The 20,000-nt window shown below is 38.5% G+C and overlaps 1 protein-coding gene across 1 annotated transcript in view; it reads left to right on the top strand.

Moving 5' to 3' along the window:
* The window catches only part of nfatc1 (nuclear factor of activated T cells 1), a 221,768-nt gene that overhangs the window by 64,034 nt on the left and 137,734 nt on the right, over positions 1 to 20,000 (top strand). The window contains 2 exon segments of the mRNA XM_051935707.1: positions 2,960 to 3,132; positions 8,161 to 8,301. Of these exon segments, the coding sequence (XP_051791667.1) occupies positions 2,960 to 3,132; positions 8,161 to 8,301 (314 nt within the window).

Raw genomic sequence — 20,000 nt, 5'->3', positions numbered from 1 at the left:
GGATTCACGAGGGCTTTGACGTCAGATGCCTCGGTCCGCTGCCATGTATTTCCCGGTTTGTTTATCTCCCTTTTCTTTCAGGTCTCTTTCCGGCTTATCCTTGCATTGTTTCTTTTGGCCTCCTCGGATTTTCTTCCTTTTGCTAGCTGGCCGCTCCAAATTTGTTTTGGTGCTTTTCAAGTCTGGCGTGGAAACAACAACGGCTGGCGCATCTCAGCTAATTGATGTATGAGCTGCGCTTCCACGCTCACAATGTTGGCTTCAGTCGGCTTGCTGGAGGTGCTGCCTCTGTAGACGTTAAATGTCGACAAAAAAATGTTGCCCACCTTCCAGCTCGCGTAGGGGTTTGCCGGTGCGTAACTCATGTCTGACATCTGCAGCGGTGCTCAAGGCTACCTGGGACTTATCTCTTGTGGAATGTCTACAGACTGGCCCAGAAATTGTTCTACAGACCTTCCCTTGAACTGGCGTGAGGCCCCTTGGTGTCATGGGGGTCACATCTAAAAAAAACAAAACAAATTACATGTATACTGTTCTGACCAGGGGTTCCTCTGTGAGAATTGTTGGGGTACCACCCTGGTAACTCCATTTGCTCGTTAGAAACAAAAAGCAAAATGGCAGAACGAAAAAGTTTGCTCAGCCATAAACAGAGTCCTTCATCTGTGCAGGCGTCGCTAGGATCTCACAACGGAACTCGTCTTTCATGGACTCCACTGAGACGCCGCGGTCAGTGGTCATCTCCTTTTAAGGCGTCCTGACCAGAAGGGGGCGGAGCTTACACTGGAGGTGGAGTGTTCCTTTAACAAAGACTGCGTAGTGCTTAACAGATTATTAGCTCGTATTCATTTAAGTAATTATAAATGATAATTCTGCCCTGCACTTGGCTAGCGACCTGCCCGGGGTTTCTTCCTGCCTTGCGCCCTGTGTTGTCTGGGATTGGCTCCAGCAGACCCCCGTGCCCCAGTGTTAGGATATAGCGGGTTGGATAATGGCCGTCTGACTGACTAAATGATAATTCGTATACTACTAACACTTGTCGATTATATATCGTTATTTTACTTTATATCTTTACAATCATGTGGCAGTAATAATCAAAAGTTGAAAATATGCATCTATTTTAAATATTTGTGAGGTTTAATGAAAGTTAAAAAAAGTTATTATAAAGTGTTATCAAAACACAATAAGTATTATATTGCTACATCAGAAATTCCTACATGTGTATATTTTATTTTTTTCTGAGAAAATCAATATAATATTTTATAAGTAGACTAGCTTGACTACGAGTTGAAATCTAAGTCCTCAACATAGACTTCAGTGTTAATATTTGCAGTGCACCAACTATTGGAATGTATCTTGTAATGCATGTAGTAATAAATTGTATTGCATTTGTCATTTCAACAGATGGCACATCACAAACTTTTGTAGTCATAAAATGAATTACTATAAATGTGATGCGCCATCTGCTGGAATAACAAATGCAATGCATGTGTCTCAGTTATATGCCATTTGGTAGGGGTTCGCAAAAGCAGTGTTGATGTTCTGATGTGCCATCTGTTGGAATGATAAATTCAATGAATTTTATGACTGCAAATGTTTGTGATGTGCCATCTGCTGGAATAACAAATGCAATGCATATGTCTCTGTTGTATGCCATTTGATATGGGATTTGTAAAAGCAGTGTTAGTATTTGTGATGTGCCATCTGTTAGAATGACAAATGCAATGCATATGTCTCCGTTATATGCCATTTGGTATGGGATTTGCAAAAGCAGTGTTAGTATTTGTGATGTGCCATCTGTTAGAATGACAAATGCAATGCATATGTCTCCGTTATATGCCATTTGGTATGGGATTTGTAAAAGCAGTGTTAGTATTTGTGATGTGCCATCTGTTAGAATGACAAATGCAATGCATATGTCTCCATTATATGCTATTTGGTATGGGATTTGCAAAAGCAGTGTTAGTATTTGTGATGTGTCATCTGTTAGAATGACAAATGCAATGCATATGTCTCCGTTATATGCCATTTGGTATGGGATTTGTAAAAGCAGTGTTAGTATTTGTAATGTGCCATCTGTTAGAATGACAAATGCAATGCATATGTCTCTGTTATATGCAATTTGGTACAGGATTTGTAAAAGCAGTGTTACTGTTTTTGATGTGCCGTCTGTTGGAATGGAAAATTCAATTAATTTTATTACTACAAATTTTTGCAATTTTTAAAATTTTTTTGTAATTTTTGTAATCTGTTGGAGTGACAAATGTATGCATATGTCTCTGTTATATGCCATTTGGCATAGGATTGATCAAAGAAGTTTTAATGTTTGTGATGCACCATCTGTTGGAATAACAAATGCAATGCAGTTCTACAATGCATTACTACAAATGTTTGTGGTCTACTATCTGTTGGTATGACAGAGATAGAGCAACCGGACAGACACACAGACACGTATCCTTTCATTAAGGTGGAAGTGAGTTACAACCCAACAATCTGCAAGGTCTTTTTTCATGTTTTATTATTAATTATTTACCCTAATGATGATCTCATACTAAACAGGTTTAGGTGGCGCAGAATTTGTTAAAGGGCTGTTGGTGAGATTCTTTTTGTTCAATTAAGAACTTAAAATTTTTCAACATGCCAATGCATTGAACTGAAGCCAGCAGGTAAAGACACTGAACAGACTGTCGGGTAGTAATGAGCGTCCTTCGGATTTACCGAGAGAAGTAAAAGCCACCATTGTTCATTTGTTAGACTGCAGAGCAAGTGCTGGGACACACTCCCCCAGTTTAAATGAAAGTTTCAATTAAAAAGAATAATTCAACCTAAACAAAAATGGTTGTGCTTATCATGTGTGATGTTTTTTGTAGAGCAACTATGCATTTTAGTTAAGTAGAAAGCACATTCTTTTACTAACATGAAACCTGGTTTTCTTTTTTTTGTGTGTCTTTTTTTCTGAAAGAATCGATTGTGCCGGAATCCTGAAGCTGCGAAACTCTGATATCGAGCTCCGCAAAGGGGAGACGGACATTGGTCGCAAAAACACTCGGGTGCGAATGGTCTTCCGGGTGCACATAAGTCAACCTAATGGCCGAACCATCTCTCTGCAGGCAGCTTCCAACCCCATCGAGTGTTGTAAGTAGACGGATTCTTAAATGTCTTATCATTCTGCAGAGCAGGAGGGGCAAAACGTCACAAAGTTACGTAAATCTGTGTGGGCTTTTGATTGTGGAAACAGTTGAGGAGATGTAGGGCAGGATTAGCTTGGGCTGCTGCTGGAAGAGGTGTTGGTGAGGCCAGCAGGGGGTCTGTATGTGGATCCCAATGTCCCAGTGCAGTGACAGGGAGACTGTGATGTAAAAATGGTGTCGTCCTTCAGATGTGACGTAAAACTGAGGTCCTGACTCTCTGTGGTCATTAAAAGACCCCTGGCCATCTTTCAAAAAGAGTACGGGGTGTTCTAACGTCCAGGCTAAATTGTCCACCACGGTCTAGTCATTCTGGCCCCCTAATCATCCCCTGTCTCTAGTTGGCTAACTGACTCTCCTTCACCACCTAACAGCTCATGTGTGGTGAGCATACTGGCACAAAAATGGCTGCCGTCACATCATCCAGGTGGGTGCTACACATTAGTGGTGGTTAAAGTGGTTCCTCTCTATCTATGTAATTTATTATTATTATTATTACTTGTTATCAGTGCATGCTCCCAACCGACCTTCCTACCTACCTATTATTATTATTATTATTATTTGTTATCGGCGCATACTTCCAACCTACCTACCTACCTATAATTATTATTATTATTATTATTATGCGTTATCAGTGCATGCTCCCAACCTACCTACCTACCTACCTACCTATTATTATTATTATTATTTTTGTTTTTATTTTTTATTTTTTTTATTGGTGCATACTTCCAACCTACCTACCTATTATTATTATTATTATTATTATTATTATTATTATCATTATTTGTTATCAGTGCATGCTCCCAACCTGCCTTCCCACCTATTATTATTATTATTATTTGTTATCAGCGCATACTTCCAACCTACCTACCTACCTACCAATAATTATTATTATTATTATGCATTATCAGTACATGCTCCCAACCAACCTACCTACCTACCTATTATTATTATTATTATTATTATTGTTATTTGTTATCAGTGCATGCTCCCAACCTACCTACCTATTATTATTATTATTATTATTATTATGCATTATTGGCGCATGCGCCCAACCGACCTACAAACTTACCTATTATTATTATTATTATTATTATTATTATTATTTGTCATCAGTGCATGCTCCCAACCTACCTATTATTTTTATTATTATTATTATTTTTTTTTTTTTTTATTATTATTATTTTTATTATTATGCATTATCAGTGCATGCTCCCAACCTACCTACCCACCTATTATTATTGTTATTATTATTTGTTATCAGTGCATACTTCCAACCTACCTACCTACCTATAATTATTATTATTATTATGCATTATCAGCACATCTGCGGTGGGTTGGCACCCTGCCCGGGATTGGTTCCTGCCTTGTGCCCTGTGTTGGCTGGGATTGGCTCCAGCAGACCCCCGTGACCCTGTGTTCGGATTCAGCGGGTTGGAAAATGGATGGATGGATGGATTATCAGCACATGCTCCCAACCAACTTACCTACCTACCTACCTATTATTATTATTATTTGTTATCAGTGCATACTTCCAACCTACCTACCTATTATTATTATTATTATTATTATGCATTATTGGCGTATGCACCCAAACGACCTACAAACTTACCTATTATTATTATTATTATTATTATTATTATTATTATTATTATTATTATTAAAATAGTTTCACATATTATGCAGGACATGATCATCCCAAAACTTAGAAGCAGTAAGAAATTAAAGAAAACTCTGAAGTGGATAAGCTAGAAGCTGAAAAGGAAGTTCCAATGGAGAAACATGAAGAGATGAATAAGGCGTATTAGACTAGCAACTTCAGCCCTAACCACAGAGCATATGAGAGAATCGGTTATAAAGGATATTAGGAAGGCTAAAAGTCAGGTGGAGAAAAATATTGCAGAAAAGGTGAAAGATGACCCAAAGAGATTCTTTCAGTGTTGTAGTAGTCGAGAAGCACTCAAGGAGGAGGTGAAGAGTATTAGGAGCAGTAAAGATGAACAAGAATATCCAGACAGTGAAAGAGCAAATGCTTTGAACTTACACTTTATTAAAGTTTATACATGCAAAAAAATTAATAATCTTAAAGGGATTACCACAGAGATTCTTAATGACTTGCAAATTGTAGAGAGAGCAGTACTGTATGAATTCAATAGGCTGAAACATTTATCCCTCATCAAGCAAACACTCAATACCCCAGAAAATAACATTTTTGAAATTCTTGGAAATGTATTAAAATCATTGCAAATTGACACAAGTATTCAGACCCTTTACGCTCAGTGAAGCACCTTGGGGCTCTGGACTGTACGTGTTCTCCAAGGACATTCCATTAAATCCTAGTTGCTTGTTTTTCAGTTGCAGTAAACAAGTTCACTTTGCATATTTCTAAAGGTCTGGTATTCTACATCAGCATTCACAAATTTGTGTCTCTGCTTGTGCCTCCGGATTTGAATATTTGTGTTCCTGCTCCTGGCTTTGCATTTGAATATTTGTCTCATTGTTTTTGCTTATGAAGCACCTTAGATAAAGGTGTCAGCTCAACATACAATAACACTGAAAGTGCTGTTATGATGGATTGGTACCTTGACCAGGTTGACCTCTTCCTTGCACCTAAAGCTGCTGGACTAGGGTTATGGGATGAGTTCCATTTATTTTTATTATTATTATTATTAGGTTTCTCAGCACTGCATTTTAAGCTTCGATTTTAACAACTCACTTGGGCTTCTGATATGAAGATGATTTAAAAAACGTCAGCCTTGGAATTAATGGATCACAGCATTCACTGGCTAGCCGGCCTTCTTTTATCATGACTGAGAATGTCTCCTATAGTCCTCTGTCCTCTATTTGTAGTAACCAACTAGAAAAGAAGGCCTTAAGACCAACGCTTGAAGTGGGCCGACACTCACTGGTACTCCATAACGGGCACCTCCATGATTTACTGTTTGGAGTATCGGGAGTTGTTGGAGCTTTGGAACAGCTGTAAGACATAGATAGATAGATAGATAGATAGATAGATAGATAGATAGATAGATAGATAGATAGATAGATAGATAGATAGATAGATAGATAGATAGATAGATAGATAGATAGATAGATAGATAGATAGATAATAATAATAATAATAATTATAATTCATTACATTTATATAGCGCTTTTCTCAGTACTCAAAGCGCTATCCACACAGGGAGGAACCAGGAAGCGAACCCACAATCTTCCACAGTCTCCTTACTGCAAAACAGCAGCACTACCACTGCGCCACCTGTGAGGATAGATAGATAGATAGATAGATAGATAGATAGATAGATAGATAGATAGATAGATAGATAGATAGATAGATAGATAGATAGATAGATAGATAGATAGATAGATAGATAGATAGATAGATAGATAGATATGAAAGACACTATATCATAGATAGATAGATAGATAGATAGATAGATAGATAGATAGATAGATAGATAGATAGATAGATAGATAGATAGATAGATATGAAAGGCACTATATAATAGATAGATAGATAGATAGATAGATAGATAGATAGATAGATAGATAGATAGATAGATAGATAGATAGATAGATAGATATGAAAGGCACTATATAATAGATAGATAGATAGATAGATAGATAGATATGAAAGACACTATATCATAGATAGATAGATAGATAGATAGATAGATAGATAGATAGATAGATAGATAGATATGAAAGGCACTATATAATAGATAGATAGATAGATAGATAGATAGATAGATAGATAGATAGATAGATAGATAGATAGATAGATAGATAGATAGATAGATAGATATGAAAGGCACTATATAATAGATAGATAGATAGATAGATAGATAGATAGATAGATAGATAGATAGATAGATAGATAGATAGATAGATAGATAGATAGATAGATAGATAGATAGATGAGAAAGGCACTATATAATAGATAGACAGTTAGATAGATATGAAAGGTACTATATAATAGATAGATAGATAGATAGATAGATAGATAGATAGATAGATAGATAGATGTGAAAGGCACTATATAATAGATAGATAGATAGATAGATAGATAGATAGATAGATAGATAGATAGATAGATAGATAGATAGATAGATAGATAGATAGATAGATAGATAGATAGATATGAAAGATGCTATATACTAAGTATATAGATGGATAAAAACAGAGCTTATTAAACAGATACTTATATAGTAAAGGCACTATATGGTAGACAGAGAGATGTGTTATCCAGGTATAATTATTGATTATTTTATAAATTATCCCCCTCATATTTTTCCTCTGGTAAATGTTAAAGAGACCACCTATCACAGTGATTGGCACGTTAAGCCCAATGCTGATTGTTGCTGCGTGTGCTCCACTTGCCCTGCTCGTGCCATGGTATCTTTGCCCCTTATAAACTCCCAGTCTCTTTTCGTTGCACTTTTCCTCTCCATGTTTGATGCCACTTTAATAAATTACAGATTTGCCGCATTTAGGATGAAGACGCGTCTGCTACTGAAGAGCTCAAAGTTCTTAAGAAGCAGAGACGTCTCCTAGTTCTCTTTTTTTTTCAGTTTGTGCTTTACACTGCCTCATAGGGGGTCTGTGGGGGGCTGCAATCAGAGTCCACTGGTCCCTGCCCCTGCTCATAAGACATTTAGCACCTGCTGCCTTCCGTCAATGACACGTTTAACCTTTTCCTTCCTTAAACTGTCTAAAGAGCCCCATTTTCCATCCAGCATCTGTTTCCAATAACATGTAATTATTTAAACACATACATGCCGTCTCCAATTAAATAAATACCAGCAAGTGATGCAGAAAGCCTTTTGGATTAGCAGTGTTTTTATTATGGTTGCATCCCTCCATGTTGACAGGTTTATAAATATGAAGGGAAAAATTAGGGGGTAAAGGTTGTGCTGGAGCAGGCGATATTAAAAGAGAATGTCGATTGAAAGGAGGTCATTTGTGCTCCTTACAGCCCAGAGATCGGCCCAAGAGCTTCCACTGGTGGAGAAACAGACTCTGGACAGCTTTGCAGTCACTGGAGGAAAGAAGATGGTTCTGAATGGACACAACTTCCTTTCTGACTCCAAAGTGATCTTTGTGGAGAAGGCCCCAGGTGAGTGTGCGTCACGTTGCAATTCTGCACCCAGTGCCCAGGTTTGTCTACAAGGTTTTGTTATGCTTTTAACTCTTCAAAAAGTCCCATTGCTGGTTTAGTAACAGCTGCCCTCGGTCAACTTGGAGCTGGAAACAGGGTGGGGGATTTTCTTTTTATTTCTTGTTCATCTTGGATGGAAAGGAGAAGTGACAGGTCAATAACTTGCATATTTAAAGACTGATAAGCAGAAAATGTCAGGTTTAAATAAATACACAGAAACTGCATTAATCCCAAAGGACATTGAAGGGTTACAAAAGCATACATAAAAATGAGCAAATATACACCTAACAAGAATAATTATAATCTTAAATATGCTAACAAGGTACAAATACACATATAATAAGAGTCAACCTTAATAAAAGGACAAATGTCTGTGTGCCCAGCTGGTTGCTAATGTCTCTGTCATTCCAACAGATGGAGCATCACAAACATTTATAGTAATAAAACACCTTGCATTTGTCATTCCAACAGATGGTGCATCACAAACATTAACTCCGCTTTTATGAATCCCAAACCAAATGGTGTATAACAGAGTTACATGTATTGCATCTGTCATTCCAACAGATAGCACATTACAGACATTTGTAGTATTCAAATAAATTGCACTTGTCACTCCAATAGATGGCACATCACAAACATTTTTATTAATAAAATACATTGCTTTTGTCATTCCAATAGGTGGCGCATCACAAACATTGACATAGCTTTTACACATCCCATGCCAAATGGCATATAACAGAGACATATGCATTGCATTTAGCATTTCAACCGAGGGCCATCATAAACATTAACACTGGTTTTACAAATCCCAAAGCAAATGGTGCATAGCAGAGGAGTATGAACTGCATTTATCATTCCAACAGACAGCGCATCAAAAACATTAACACTGCTTTTACGAATCCTGTACTAAATGGCATATAACGGAGACATAGAGTATGTCATTACAACAGATGGTGCATCACAAACTCTTGTAATAGTAACATGCATTACATTTGTCATCCAAACAGATGGTGCATAAGAAATATTAACTAGTGCCTTTCCAAATCCCATACCAAATGACATGCAACAGAGACATATGCATTACATTTCTCATTCCAAATGATGGTGCATCACAAACACTTGTAATAGTAACATCCATTACATTTGTCATCCAAATAGATGGTGCATAACCAACATTAACAAGTGCCTTTCCGAATCTCATATCAAATGGCATGCAACAGAGACATATGCATTACATTTCTCATTCCAACAGAGGGTGCATCACAAACACTTGTAATAGTAACATGCACTACATTTGTCATCCAAACAGATGGTGCATAAGACATATTAACTAGTGCCTTTCCAAATCCATACCAAATGACATGCAACAGACATATGCATTACATTTCTCATTCCAACAGATGGTGCATCACAAACACTTGTAATAGTAACATCCATTACATTTGTCATCCAAATAGATGGTGCATAACAAACATTAACAAGTGCCTTTCCGAATCCCATACCAAATGGCATGCAACAGAGACATATGCATTACATTTGTCATTCTAACAGATGGCACGTCACAAACATTTGCAGTAATGCCCATCTTTAAAAAGTGTGATCGAAATGTATGCAAACACCCTTAAATGAAAGTCTGCAATATGCACATCAGTCACTTCTGAATTGTTTGATTTGTAATTTTAAACTGTGTAGGAGAGAAATAACTCAAAGTAAAATGGGTCTTTGCACCAAACACTCTGGAGGGCACTGTACATGGAGTGTTCTGAGGACATGTTCACTGTGAAAGTTGCTATATTAAATAAAGCACATTTATTTGAATGGCATTTACTTATGTTGGAATTTTTCAGTTTTAATAATATACTTAAAAAACCTAACAATCCTGCCTATTTGCCTAGTCCTGAAAAAGCCACGCAGTGCTTCTTGGTCGTCTGAGATCTAATGAGCAGGCACAAGTGAGCTGTGAGACGAGAGTTCTGTTGTTTTGGAAGCGGGTTTCCCCAAAGTTGGCATGAGCTTTGGATTCCATAGCAAGCAAGCCATGGAAACACCCCTGCACTCCCCCGCCTTCTCCTTCCGTGCAGCCCGCCTTAGGAGAAGCAACTCTAACCACTTTGGAGCTCTGACATTTTGACTGATTAACCCTCAGCATTAGTGCGCTCCAGAGAGTCTGCAATTGACTCTCCGCTGTCCTTGTTAATGTGCCGAGAGCCTTTCGACGTTAACAGACTCAGACTGAAGGGAAGTCCCAAGAGGACGGCCACTTCAGCGGCTCAGTTAGCCGACTAACTAACTCGATTATCTGACTGAGAAGAACACACCGAGCATTAGGGGTCCTGTTGTCGATGTTTCATATTCATATTTAGGACAAAAGAGTTGGCACAGGATGTTCCTTATGGCTAACGTGATCTTGGCTGCCTGGGGCACCGTTAATTGTCCGTCTTCTTCTGATCAAATTACATAATTCAAAAAGCAGATTAACATTTAGTAATATTACAATCTTTTTAATTTTGCTCACAGTGAATGTAACAGTAAGCAGCGCCATTTCTCCCAAAGCGAATACCTGAGCTTCTGCCATCAAATGGAAACACACGGGCCTGCTGTCAGACTAGCAGAACATGGCAGTAAGTAATCTAGAGACCTTCATGGAGGGGATGATTGCACAGGTTCTGACACGAGACTCTCTGTTTATGAACAGGGTGACGGGGAGCTTGTAGCCCATGATGACAGCGTCGGGCACTCACCAGCAAGAAAACCCTGGGCGGGCATTGACACACACACCCACATTCAGGCCGATTAAGTGACAGTACTGGAATAGCCAGCTTTACTTTGGGATGTGAAAGGGAATGAGAGGACTGGGGGACCAACACGGACACAGGGCAAGTAGTGAGCCGAAAAAGAATGGAAACCTGGATCCGTGGAGCAGGGGGTCACGGCAATAACCACTGCCATGCTGCTTTAATAAGGACAGCCATTACTGTTCATTCACTTTTGGATGTGACAAGTGTGACATTAGGAGGCTATGTTATACTGAGATGGATAAGATGGCCACTGACAAAGTCATCAGGTGAATATGTTATACTGAGTGTGGCAGGTAGGACTGCTGTTCCTATAGCAGAAGTGTAGTAGGGTGTGGATATTGGGAGCATCAAGTTATAATACCTCTGGGAGGTCCTTTGGGTAAAGTCGTCAGGAGAATACGTTATTTTGAGAAGGTCAGGCAGGACTTCCGGGCCTATTAAAAGATATAGCATTATCAGGATTCTGGGAACAACAGGATATAGAATGTTCAGGGAGCTTTTTAGGTTAACCACTGGCAAAGTCATCAGAAGAATATGATGTATTGAGACGGAGAGGTTGTCCAATTACAAAGTCGTCAGGTGAATATGATATACTGAGAGGTGCAGGTAGGACGTCTGTTCCTATGGGAGAAGTGTAGTAGGGTCTGGATTTTGGGATCATCAAATTATAATACCTTTAGGAGGCTTTTTGGGTCAACCGCTGGCAAAGTCATCAGTAGAACGTTTATATCAAGATGGACAGGTCGGCCATTGACAAAGTTCTCAGGTGAAAATGTTATATTGAATGGGGCAGGTAGCAGGGTCAGGATTCTGAGAACAACAGGTTACATTACTTCTAGGAGGTCTTTTGGGTCAACCACTGGCAAAGTCATCAGGGGAATTTGAAATATTGAGACAGACAAGCAGGACTACAGGGCCTATGATAAAGATATAGCATTATCTGGATTCTGGGAACAACAGGGTATATACCATGTTCAGGAAACTTTTGAGGTCAACCACTGGCAAAGTCATCAGGAGAATATGACATATTGAGGTGGACAGGTTGTCCACTTACAGAGTTGTCAGGTGAATATTTTATAGGGAGAGGTGCATGAAGGACTTCTGTTCCTATGGGAGAAGTGTAGTAGGGTCTGGATTTTGGGATCATCAATGTTATAATACCTTTAGGAGGCCTTTTGGGTCAATCACTGACAAAGTCATCAAGAGAATATGATATTTTGAGATGGGCAGATTTTCCACTATCCAGAAGAATTTGTTATATTGAGATGGACAGGCAGGACCTCTGGGGCCGTGGCAAAGATGTAGCATTATCTGGATTCTGGGAACTACAAGATATAGCACGTTTACAAAGCTTTTGAGGTCAATTACTGGCAAACTCATCAGGAGAATAGGATACATTGAGACGGACAGGTAGGACTTCCGTTCCAATGGTAGAAGTGTAGCAGGGTCAGGTTTCTGGGAGCAACAGGTTATACTACCTTTAGGAGGCCTTTTTGATCAACCACGAGAATATGTTATGTTGAGATGGACAGGTTTGTAAATGTCCAGTAGAAGAGGTTATACTGAGAAGGTCAGGCAGGACTTCCGGGGCCATGGCAAAGATATAGCATTATCTGGATTCTGGGAACAAAAGTATATACAGTAAAGGAATGTTCAGGAAGCTTTTTAGGTCAACCACTGGCAATGTCATCAAGAGAATTTGTTATATTGAAAAGGACAGGCAGGACCTCTGGGGCTATGGCGAAGATATCGCATTATCTGGATTCTGGGAACCACAGGATATAGCACATTTAGGAAGGTTTTTAAGCCAACCACTGGCAAAGTCATCAGGAGAATATGAAATATTGAGTTGGACAGGCCCCCGTGACCCTGTAGTTAGGATATAGCAGGTTGGATAATGGATGGATGGATGGATTTAGACAGGCTGTCCACTTACAAAGTCATCAGGTGGATATGTTATATTGAGAGGGGCAGGGAGGACTTGTGTTCCAATAGCAGAAGTGTAGCAGGGTCAGGATTCTGGGAGCAACCAATTATAGAACCTCTAGGAGGCCTTTCGGGTCAACCACCAGAATATGATATATTGAGATGGCAGGTTTGCTTCTGTCCGGGAGAATTTGATATATTGAGATGGATAGGCAAGACCTCTGGGTCTGCGGCAAGGATGTAGCATTATCTGGATTCTGGGAACCACCGAATATGGCACATTTAGGAAGCTTTTTGGGTCAACCACTGACAAAGTCATCATGAGAATATGTTTTATTGAGAGGGGCAGGTAGGACTTACATTCCTGTAGCAGAAGTGCAGCAATGTCTGAATTTTGAGAACAGCAAAGGAGGCTTTTTGGGTTGACCACTGACAAAACCTTCAGGAGAATATGATATACTGAGATGGACAGGTAGCCTCAGATGCCTTCCTGGGCCTGCTGCAGAGAAGCAGCCCAACACCCTGATACCACCACAGTGCTTTACATAGAACATTTAAAATTGAACCAATTACATTTCTCTTTTTTTAATGAACCAGTTGAGCTCAGGCAGGTGAAGTGACTTGCTTATGGTCCGTATCAGGATTTGAACCCACAACCTCAGGGTTTGAAGTCCAAAAAATCCAAAGCCTTAGCCTTGTGCCACACCGCCTGTGATAATGTAGGCTGATTCTGTGACATAACTCCATTTTCAGATCACTAAGGGCGTGAGCCTGTCCTGGCGGTATCGGGTGCAAAGCAGGAATCTCATTGCACGTACACAATCCCAGTCTTTTATGACGTGATGTAACTTACTCAAACCACTTCATCCAGATTCCAGCAGCAGTATGAGGCAGGAAAAAAACTCTGGATGGGGTGCCAGTGTACCCCACGGCCCAATTTCGATTTGCCAGTTATTCTAACACACATGTCTTTGAGGGTGCTGTAGGGGGACGAGGGAGAGCATGGAAACTCCACGCATCCAGGCATGAGATTTGAACCCAGAGGATTGGATCTGTTCGGCGGTAGTGCACTAATCACTGAGCCACCATAGCTCCTCGTGATCGAGAAAATGTGCAGGAATGACCTACTGAGACTGAACCGCTCCCTAAGCGGAGCCACCACCGGTGTGCTGCTTCTGTTTCCTTTGGAGCCGAAGGTTAGACCTTCCTTGGAAAAAAAACAGAAACAAAAAGCTGGAATTCTGCATAACATTCAGTGACTACCGCCTTGTGGAATGGTGGCAGGCTTCATCACTGCCAGAATCTAAGGTTAAGCCGTCCATTCATTTTCCAAAATGTTTTCCAATAAACACCTTCCAGAAATACAAATCTACTTTTTAACAAGTTGCTGGCGTGTCGGTCATTCCAGAGACCCTGAAAAAAAACCAAAAGGAAAGTGAATTTATTTAAGGCAAAATCTTTTCATTCCTCACCAGTTAGAGTCACAGCTCTGGTCTCGTCTGTAAAGTGGGCAACTGCAATTTTCTTTCATGTCATAATGGTCAAGACGCAGCCGCGAGAAGGTCGAGTTGTTTATTTGTTAAACTCTCAACAGGGCCACGCCGGCGCTCCCTCTGGGGTCAGGATGACAAAGGCTGCCTGTGTTTACTTGGGAGTCCAGGGCTGGAGAGCCAGTGAGTCATCCCGGAGGGAATCCCCAGAGAGGAATGTCGAAAATAAAACAAACAAACAAACAAAAAGAGCACAGGTCCTTTACGATAACGCCATGAGAGACGTTCTAATTAGTCTGTGCTCGGGCGCTGAGCTCACCGCACAAAGTGTTACTTTTTGAACCGTAATGTGATTTACTCCTTTGCTGTAAGGACTCGGTTCAAAAGTAATAACACTGACGGGCAGATTAAAGGAGCAGTTAAAAGCTGTTTTATCAGATGATGTTACTGGCCACAATGTGACATTAGAAAAATGGTATAATATACTGAATCAAGTTATATTAAACGACAGCACAACAACGCAACATGACAACAAAGCTATGATGCAATACCACTGATAATGCAATAATCACGTTACAATAAACGACAACGCAACAGGACGATAATTGACAATAATGCTATAATATAACATCACTGTTCATGCAATAATCACCTTATACTACACAACACAGCAATAATCATGTGACATTAAATGGTAACACAACAGGACAACACAGCAGTACTGCTATAATATATTACCAATGCTAATACAAAAATCATCTTATATTAAACAACCAAGCAATAATGATGTTACACAACAACGCAACATGACAATAATGCTATCATACTGTATAATATCAATGCTAATGCAAAAATTAACTCATATTAAAAGACAACACAACACCATATGACAATAATGCTATACTATAATCTCACTGTTCATGCAATAATCACCTTATACTATACAACAAGGCAATAATCATGTGATATTAAATGATAACACAACAGGACAACACAGCAGTACTGCTTTAATATATTACCAATGCTAATACAAGAATGATCTTATATTAAACAACCAAGCAATAATGATATTACACAAGAACACAACATGACAATAATGCTATCATTCTGCGTAATATCACTGTTCATCCAATAATTTAGTTATATTAAAAGACAACACAACAAAACAACATGACAATAATGCTATAATATAATATTACTGTTCATGCAATAATCACCTTATACTACACAACACGGCAATAATCATGTGATATTAAATGATAACACAACAGGACAACACAGCAGTACTGCTATAATATAATATCACTGTTAATACAAGAATCATTTTATATTAAACAACCAAGCCAATATTACACAACAACACAACATGACAATAATGCTATTATACTGTGTAATATCACTGCTAATGCAAAAATTAACTCATATTACAAGACAATACAACACCACATGACAATAATGCTATACTATAATCTCACTGTTCATGCAATAATCACCTTATACTACACAACAAGGCAATAATCATGTGATATTAAATGATAACACAACAGGACAACACAGCAGTACTGCTTTAATATATTACCAATGCTAATACAAGAATGATCTTATATTAAACAACCAAGCAATAATGATATTACACAAGAACACAACATGACAATAATGCTATCATTCTGCGTAATATCACTGTTCATCCAATAATTTAGTTATATTAAAAGACAACACAACAACACAACATGACAATAATGCTATAATATAATATTACTGTTCATGCAATAATCACCTTATACTACACAACACGGCAATAATCATGTGATATTAAATGATAACACAACAGGACAACACAGCAGTACTGCTATAATATAATATCACTGTTAATACAAGAATCATTTTATATTAAACAACCAAGCCAATATTACACAACAACACAACATGACAATAATGCTATTATACTGTGTAATATCACTGCTAATGCAAAAATTAACTCATATTAAAAGACAACACAACACCACATGACAATAATGCTATACTATAATATCACTGTTCATGCAATAATCACCTTATACTACACAACAAGGAAATAATCATGTAATATTAAATGATAACACAACAGGACAACACAGCAGTACTGCTTTAATATAATATCACTGTTAATACAAGAATCATCTTATTTTAAACAACCAAGCAATAATGATGTTACACAACAACGCAACATGACAATAATGCTATCATTCTGCGTAATATCACTGTTCATCCAATAATTTAGTTATATTAAAAGACAACACAACAAAACAACATGACAATAATGCTATAATATAATATCACTGTTAATACAAGAATGATCTTATATTAAACAACCAAGCAATAATGATATTACACTACAATGCAACATGACGATAATGCTATCATGCTGTATAATATCAATGCTAATGCAATAATTAACTCATATTAAAAGACAACACAACACCATATGACAATAATGCTATACTATAATCTCACTGTTAATTCAATGATCATCTTACATTAAATGACAAGGCAATAATCATGTGACATTAAACAACAACACATCAGGACAATAATGCTGTAATATCATTTCACTGTTAATGCAATAACAATCTTACATTCAACAACAACACAACATGACAATAACTGACAATAATGCTGTACTATAATATCACTGTTCATGCAATAATCACCTTATACTAAACAACACAGCAATAATCATGTGACATTAAACGATAACACAACAGTACAACACAGCAGTACTGCTATAATACAATATCACTGTTAATACAAGAATCGTCTTTTATTAAACAACCAAGCAATAATGATATTACACTACAATGCAACATGACAATAATGCTATTATACTGTATAATATCACTGCTAATGCAATAATTAACTTATATTAAAAGACAACACAACACCACATGACAATAATGCTGTACTATAATCTCACTGTTAATGCAATAAACACCTTATACTACACAACAAGGCAATAATGATGTTACAAAACAACACAATATGACAATAATGCTATTATAATGAATAATAACACTGTTAATGCAATAATTAAGTCATATTTAAAGACAACACAGCAAGATCACAGGACAATAATTCTGTACTATAATCTCACTGTTAATGATATTGGACTTTGACCCTCTTTGGAGGGTGTCCTGGGCTTTTTGTCTTCCATTCTCTTTATCCGTCTTCTCTTGCGGTTGCATTCAGGGAGGTTGGCTACCGTCTTGATAAGATTTGTATCAGTTGTCAGAGGAACATCAAGCTGCTTGATGATGGTCTTCTAGCCTTTGGCTTTGACATGCTTGTCTGTCATTTTCTTTCTGATCTCCTCACACAACTCCCTCCTTTGCTTTCTCGGCTCCATGTTCAGTGTGGGATGCCAAACAGCGGATGGACGACTTTTCTCCATTGAAATCAGCCAAATGACTGAATGCACCATTGGAGACACGTGTGTGTGTGTGTGATACGAATTCAAGAAAACAGCGAGTTTTGGAAAATCACTAAAGATCCAATTATTTAGGGCAGGGGTCCCCAACTCCGGACCTGGAGGGCTGCAGCGGCTGCAGGTTTTCATTCTAACCCTTTTCTTAATTAGTGCAATGTTTGTGCTGCTAATTAACTTCTTTTGAATTAAGTTTAACTGACTTGATTTGTTAAGATTTGTTCCCCTGAATTTCCTCATCGTTCCTCTGATTTGCTTCATTCCTTTCCTTAAGTGGCACCCAAAGAGAAATGAAATGTGAAGTGAGGGAGCCAAGAGAAGACCAACTGAGTCAGGGCCTCAAACTCCAACCAATTTCACTCCAACCAGTTGCTCAATTAGGCGCGGAGTCTTGTTGTTCATTAAACCCGTTTTTTAACTCCATGGCTTTTGCAATAGCAGACATTTCCGAAAATTGTTGATTTTCTCTTTTCTAAGAGCACTGGTCAAATGTTTTGGTGACGTGAGCAGATCAACATCCCTGAGACCTTCACCTTTCTTTATTTTCAGATATTGTATGTATGATAGTGACAGTTTGCTGGACATATTTTGGTTCATTTTGTATCTCGTTATCATTTGGCTGCTAATTAAAGAACAAGAAGCAATTAAGGAGTCGGAGTCTTCAAGAGCAAGTCAGTTAATGAATTCAAAAGAAGTTAATTAGCAGTAAAAACAGGTCACTAATTAAGAAAAGGGTTAGAATGAAAACCTGTAGCTACTGAGACCTTCTAGGACTGGAGTTGGCAGACCCCAGATTTAGGGTCTTTACTAGAGGTACCAACAAATGTGTCAAATGGGCCATTTTAGAATCTCTTTCTCGAATAAGAAACACTTGATCTCTTGTCACACTTGCTTAGCTTTACTCAATGACATGTCAAAGACATGCAGGTGCACAGGGGACAATCACTTTTCAGGGGGCATGCAGCACTTGTTCAATGAGCTGTCAGGGGACCAACACATTTGTCCACATCTGTACTAAGACCAGAGCAGCACGAGATCATGCCAGGCTGCTAGCAAAAAGCGACTAACCCATTGTGTTCCTTTGGCTTCCCCAAAAATGGCCAGTGGAACGAATGCTAAAAAATAAAAATACAACTCAGATCATGACATAGGGGATGGTGAGAAGAAAACCAAGAGACAGAGAAGAAAACGCACAAAGATCAGTGGACAGCATAAAAACTACCCGGCAATAATTACACTATGGGCACTTGCCCATGTGCCAGGTTTAAATTTAGCAACTAACATTTCTTGTGCACCATTTCTTAAAAGCTGCTCCTCAGGAAGTACGTGTTTACTGCTACTTCATTTATAGCTTCTCCTTCTCCTTCTCCTTCTCCTTCTTCTTCGTCTCCGTCTCGCTTGCTCTTCTTGGCACAAACACCTTTTTTTTTTTTTCGCATGGGCATGTTTATTCACATTTTTCTGCATGTGAGTTTTTGTATGGGGTGGGTGTGAAGGGAAAGCCTCAGTGTGACTCAGACAAAAGGGAATTCCCTCCTGATTGGGAACAGTTTTACATCTGGACTGATTGGACAGCTGCCTGGGCCTCTTAAGGAGCAGCCTGAACTTGCACTAACAGTAAACAGCCTGGCGAGACTGAGCGACGGGCAGCACCATCGCTATTCTTCACCGGAGCCTCCTTTGTTTTCGACTTTTTTTTTTTTTTTGTAAATTAGGTGTCTTATTTCTTTAAGATCAACCGTAATTGGCCATGCAGGGGAAGATGTCAAGATGAGAAAGACATCCTCAGACAGGAAGGATTTTTCTTGGCGGCAATGCTGAGTCCCTACAATTCGCGTCAAATTGAAAAGATTAGAGTAACGAGCGTCTGCCAGGTGGTGCCTGCATTTACTGAGAAATGTAAAGTTCACTTCAAGTGTGCAAAAAAGCATACATTCACTTCTCTTTGTGTATATATATACAGTATATATATTAATCTCTATC

The sequence above is a fragment of the Erpetoichthys calabaricus genome, chromosome 13 (assembly GCF_900747795.2).
Source record: "Erpetoichthys calabaricus chromosome 13, fErpCal1.3, whole genome shotgun sequence".
Classification (NCBI taxonomy): domain Eukaryota; kingdom Metazoa; phylum Chordata; class Cladistia; order Polypteriformes; family Polypteridae; genus Erpetoichthys; species Erpetoichthys calabaricus.
This window is presented reverse-complemented; position numbering and strand designations above follow the sequence as displayed.